The sequence below is a fragment of the Cottoperca gobio genome, unplaced genomic scaffold (genome assembly GCF_900634415.1).
Source record: "Cottoperca gobio unplaced genomic scaffold, fCotGob3.1 fCotGob3_279arrow_ctg1, whole genome shotgun sequence".
In the NCBI taxonomy this organism is placed as follows: domain Eukaryota; kingdom Metazoa; phylum Chordata; class Actinopteri; order Perciformes; family Bovichtidae; genus Cottoperca; species Cottoperca gobio.
Genome location: NW_021166891.1, coordinates 51,501 through 57,500, shown reverse-complemented (window position 1 = coordinate 57,500; position 6,000 = coordinate 51,501). Strand labels below are relative to the sequence as shown.

Genomic DNA, 6,000 nt, shown 5'->3' with positions numbered 1-6,000 from the left:
CGTTAGACGCCCACACTGTGTCTCGCCCTTTTTTATTCAGGCGCCGTGTTCTTGTCTAAATGTTTTCAGGGCTGTTGTGGAAGAATCTGAAGGCTGCTTGGTGCTCTAAATGGCAAACGGCAGATGCAGCACAGTCGGTCTATTTATGTGTCAGACGGTGATGCACAGGATGCATAATGAAGGACGGCCTCCACCAAACAGCACACTCTAAATGTCACTGATGCCACTCAACAAACACATGACAGCAGAGTTACAGCGCACATAAAGACGGGATTATACTAGCGTTACACTCAAACATCAGTTCTTAATCTGCAGCAAATCCCTCTTAAAACTCGCTAATGATCAGGTTTCATAAAACAGAAAAGCTTTATTTCTTGGCTCTGGAGGAAAATGTTCTTTCAACACTAAAGTTGGAAGTGCTCAATGTTTGTGTTATAAAAGAGGCTGTTTGTTACCGTGCTCAGGCTGCTGATGGTGCACTTGAGGCTCTGCAGATTATCCAACACCATCTCTCCTGCAAGCAGCGAGAAATCCTTCAGGCAGCTCCACTCCACTGCACACACACACACACACACACACACACACACACACGACTTTTCATTAAAAATCAATAGTTCCTTCTGAGACGAGGAAATCACCATTAACCTTCTCCTGCTCTCTCTAACCGTCTCTTTCTCTCTGGTGTGAAACCCACAGAATAAATTCATCGCATTCCTCTAACCGTATATATATATTATATTGTATATATTTTGTAAAACAATGCATTCGCTGGTTTGTTATACACTGGATGAAACATCACAAGAGGCTGTAAAGTATTATAATATGTTCTAAAGGTTCAAAGTGTAAAGTAACAGGAAGTATTTCACCTCTGATACGATCTCTAATGTTTATATCTTAGTTGTACTAGTTTATCATTTATTCTATATATTGTGTATTTACTCCTGCGTAAGATACGGCAGAATTTAAATGAAAACATTAAAATATAAACTAACATCAGCAGAGTTAGCATGCTAACAGCTAGCTGCGCTGCGTTCAGGCTGTAATACCACATGTTCCTCTAGAGGTGATAGTGAGTCAGTGCAGTCTACTCAGTACAGAGAGAAGAAGAACAGCTGGTTTCTGCCACATTCAGTCCACTAAAGTGACGTAACGTCACACGGGCTGCAGCCTCGTTAGCATCAACATGAAGATGATCAGACAGCTTTCTGAGGTTCAGTTTGGTTGAATGTTGTTTTGTTGCCCTGCAGACTGACTGACAGGAGTAAATACACAATATGAAGAATACATGAGAATACAATAAATACTACAACTAAAATATAAACATTAGAGATCGTATGGAGCCAGTTTAGAGGTGTGTGTGTGTGTGTGTGTGTGTGTGTGTGTGTGTGTGTGTGTGTGTGTACCTCTGTATCTGGTCACCACGGTGGAGTTGAGGCACTGTGGCTCCTGGAAGTTGACGGTCAGCGAGGTGCTGCTGCTCACGCTCAGACGCACCATAGACGGGGCCTCCGGGGCTCCTGAGCAGGGGCACAGAGCGGCGTTATATTACTCATTACTCACACCCTACGGCAGTGTTACTCATTGCGCGGCTCGCCAAGCTTTATTGGTGACTCACGTGGCAGTGGGCTACATAAAGAGGTGATAGATATGATTATGGAGTCAATACAGATATTTCATAAAAACACTAAACACAAGCAGGGCTATTACATACAACCCATTAACACACAGTGTCTGCTCTATTAGCCCACAAATAATACAAATAATATATAAAAGATGTAAATATAGACAGAAACAAGATGTTTAAAGCTGCTCAGCGGAACACTGACTCACTGCGGAGCTGCCAGTTCTGGCGCTCTATCAGCGCTACATGGTGAATGTGCTCTTGGACGGGTAGATACGTGGTGGGCTAGTATAGAAATAAATACACTTAAGCTCATTAACAATATGTCATCATAAGCATGCTTACGAATATGGACATTTGCTAAAAAATGATTGATATCGCTAAATTGGAACATTTAAATTGGAGGATGCTACGACCAACCTGGCACTTCATACTCGCGTTAGTTTGGCTCCGGTCCACTCGTTTCACCATTACGTGCTAGTTAGCGTGTCTTTCTACAGATGGACAATGGATCCATTTCTTATTAAAGAGTTATACAACAGGTGGACAGAAACAAAGCGTGACACACGAGGAACATTAAGATCTGTCTTTGGAGCATCAAACCACAGGAGTCGAGAGGAAGATGCTGGAGATGTGGTTTGTGGACAGACAACAGCTGCTCCGTTAAAAAAGAAAGAGAAAGGTACGAGCCACACAAGACGAGTAAAGGAACATTCAAGACAAGTGGACAGAGGAGTTTGTATTTGTCCTCCACGAGTCGAACACTTCGTGCTTAATGTGCAAACACACCGGCTCTGTTTCAAGAGAAGTTAATTGGAGCCGCATCTCCAAACGACGCATCCAAAATTCTACGAAACTTACGCACCTGGAAGAGAACTTAGTAAAAACAATAGAGCAGCTTTCTTCTGTTTCTGGACAACGAAGGCTCAAACACAGGACGACTAATACAGCTGAACGATTCACTGAGGCATCCTTTGAGATCGCATGGAGTTTGTCTCGGGCAAAGAACCTTCTCAGACTCAAACATTGTGAAACTGCTTTGTGGCTTCAGCAGAAATATTGTTTGCAGAGTTTGACAACATCGTCCCAGTATTAAGGTAATCCTGCTTTTAATGAATGTATTGGCTGCATTGCATATTGTATGTTCTGGCTGGATGACAGATTAATAAGCAGACGTGCTTTTTATGACTGGATGTAGCTTTTCATACTTTGCGGTAAAAGTGTCTCTCCTGTTGACTCTGTCCTCTCAATGTGGCGCTCACGTAAACATAGTGAAGACCGCTGCTCTACGGTGTAAAAACATTCTTCCCCGTGTGAGGAAGTGAAACAGCCTTCACACTTTGATCAGCTGCATCGAGTTCAGACTTTAAATGACTTGAAATAAAGGAAGTTTCACAGAAAGGAAAAGACAAATTAAAACGCTGAATCTCTTCCCCGACTTCTCAGAAATCTGCTGCTCCTAGGGTTACCTCTAACCTCTAACCTCTAACCTCTAACCTCTAACCCTAACCCTCAGCACAGGAGCTCCACCCCTAGGAGGCGCCGCAGGGACATTTTCACATCTACGCAGTATTTGCAGAATTTTGCATCTCGTTTTACGTCTCGTTTTGCATCTCGTTTTACGTCTCGTTTTGCATCTCGTTTTACGTCTCGTTTTGCATCTTGTTTTGTGTCTTTGTAGTCGCTTTACGTCTGGTTTTTCGCCCAGTCGTTGACTTACGTGCGTGCTGGAAGCCCGTCCTCATGCGTCTGTACAGCTTGCTCCTCCACTCCCAGGCTCTCAGCTGCTTATCCTTCTGGCAGGCCTCCAGAGAGAGGCCGTCTCTCTGAGCCTGCGCGGCGAGCTCGGCCGCACGGCGCTCAGCCTCCAGCACCAGAGAGCTCAGGTGGGCCTCCCGACTCTCCACGCTCACAACTGCAACAGGAAACACAAACAAAGATCCAAAGGTCAAAACTCATTCTTCTTCTGCTGTTTTACTTCTGAGTATCGCAGCGGTGTAAAGTACATTCACTAAACTACTTCACTGACAGTAAGTACACGTGTACTTCATGTCAGAGGCCAATATTACTCCCTAAATGTACTTTATACTTTACATATTCTAAATATGAATACAAATATCTTCAACAACTAATGTGTGATACTATAATAATAGATGAAGCACTTAGACTACCCTCAACTTTAACGCTGCATTAATCAATAACTTATATATTACTCATCGTAGTTTTCACTTTGGACTTCACGTATATTTTGATTGTAATACTTTTATACTTTTACTTGAGTAACGTTTTGAATGCGAGACTTTAGGACTTTAGATTCAACAAACCAAAGAAACTCTACAATTTACACTTTAGGATATAAGAAGTTTATCACTAATCTCCATGAACTCCTGATAATCAAACAACAAACTTTCACTTTCTGCAGAGTTTCTCATAATTCTTGTAAAATGTGCGAAACATTTGGAAACTTTGCTTATTTACACATTATATCTTTATGTTGTGTATCCTGTTGTTCCAGCTCTGCATGGACGCTGAATGAAGATCTTCTGTGTATCACACACGCACACGCACACACACACACACACACACACACACACACACACACACACCCCCCGCAGCTCTTCCTTTATGCGGCTGCATGCTTCACTGTTGGTGTAATTGTCTGTCTGTAATTATCTGTCAGGCGTCCACTGCTGGACTCTTTTGAATCAATAACTCTCTGCAGAGACGCTTATTGAACGCAGTTAATTGTTAGTGATGCTGAGCAGAGATTCTTTAAAGTGATTGGAGTTTAGTGAGCGGAGGCTGCGTTTAAAGACCACAGCGCAGCTTCTTTACTGGATTTATCTGCACAGGCAGCAAAACAGCAAAAAATGTCAATGTGCTGCACACAAAGGGAGGTACGAGTTACATCCATTAAAGTTGATTTAATTAATAAAATAAACTCAGATTAATCGTTTTATTCAAATTGAAGATATTTTAATACATTTTTAAGGTGATAACTATAATATGATGATAAATGTAAGAAGAAGACGATTGTTACAGCTTGTGAACAGAAACGTTTGTATCTCCACTGAAGTTTAAAATAAACTGAAGTGATTGTCAGTAAAACATTACTGTGAAGCTGGAGGTGTCACTTCCGGCTCGGCCTGCCAGAGCCCAGTTAGCCGTTAACGGCTGCTAATTGAAAAGACTGTAAATGAGCTGTTTGAGGAGGAGCCGCCTCACACAGGAGCACATTGTCTGCCTGACCACTAAATATAGACCGGCCGCCCCCCCAGGGCCCCGAGGGGACTTGTAAATCAACACACAGCCAAACACAGGTGAGCTCAGGGACACACACTAACACACGGAGACTTAAACACACTCCGAGTGAAGACAAATTGGTTTTCGTCCGTTTGCATGACTCAGGGTTTATGACTCATAACGCTGACTCATGTCAGGGTTTAGGACTCATGATGCTGACTCATGTCAGGGTTTAAAGACTTATAACGCTGACTCATGTCAGGGTTTAAGACTCATGATGCTGACTCATGTCAGGGTTTAGGACTCATGATGCTGACTCATGTCAGGGTTTAAGACTCATGATGCTGACTCATGTCAGGGTTTAAGACTCATGATGCTGACTCGTGTCAGGGTGTAGGACTCATAACGCTGACTCATGTCAGGGTTTAGGACTCATGACGCTGACTCATGTCAGAGTTTAGGACTCATGATGCTGACTCATGTTAGGGTTTAGGACTCATGATGCTGACTCATGTTAGGGTTTAGGACTCATGATGCTGACTCATGTCAGGGTTTAGGACTCATGATGCTGACTCATGTCAGGGTTTAAAGACATAACGCTGACTCATGTCAGGGTTTAAGACTCATGATGCTGACTCATGTCAGGGTTTAGGACTCATGATGCTGACTCATGTCAGGGTTTAGGACTCATGACGCTGACTCATGTCAGGGTTTAGGACTCATGATGCTGACTCATGTCAGGGTTTAGGACTCATGACGCTGACTCATGTCAAAGTTTAAGACTCATGACGCTGAGTCATGTCAGGGTTTAGGACTCATAACGCTGACTCATGTCAGGGTTTAAGACTCATGATGCTGACTCATGTCAGGGTTTAAGACTCATAACGCTGACTCATGTCAGGGTTTAGGACTCATAACGCTGACTCATGTCAGCGTTTAGGACTCATAACGCTGACTCATGTCAGGGTTTAGGACTCATAACGCTGACTCATGTCAGGGTTTTGTACTGCACAAATGAGACTTGGATTCATTTTGTAAACGAATGTTTTCATATAGTTTTGTATGACTTTTCTTCGTTGTTTGATTCGTTCACCATGGATGCATGCAAGAAAAATAAAGTCTTCAGAAACCGATGA

At 42.8% G+C, this 6,000-nt stretch overlaps 1 protein-coding gene across 1 annotated transcript in view; it reads right to left on the bottom strand.

The window, feature by feature from the left end:
- The window catches only part of LOC115005210 (ankyrin repeat and fibronectin type-III domain-containing protein 1-like), a 32,759-nt gene that overhangs the window by 4,984 nt on the left and 21,775 nt on the right, over positions 1-6,000 (bottom strand). Inside the window, exons 5-7 of the mRNA XM_029426987.1 lie at positions 3,342-3,536; positions 1,404-1,517; positions 456-553 (exon numbers count right to left, since the gene is read on the bottom strand). Coding sequence (XP_029282847.1) covers positions 456-553; positions 1,404-1,517; positions 3,342-3,536 — 407 coding nt within the window. The remainder of the gene's footprint in view (positions 1-455; positions 554-1,403; positions 1,518-3,341; positions 3,537-6,000) is intronic.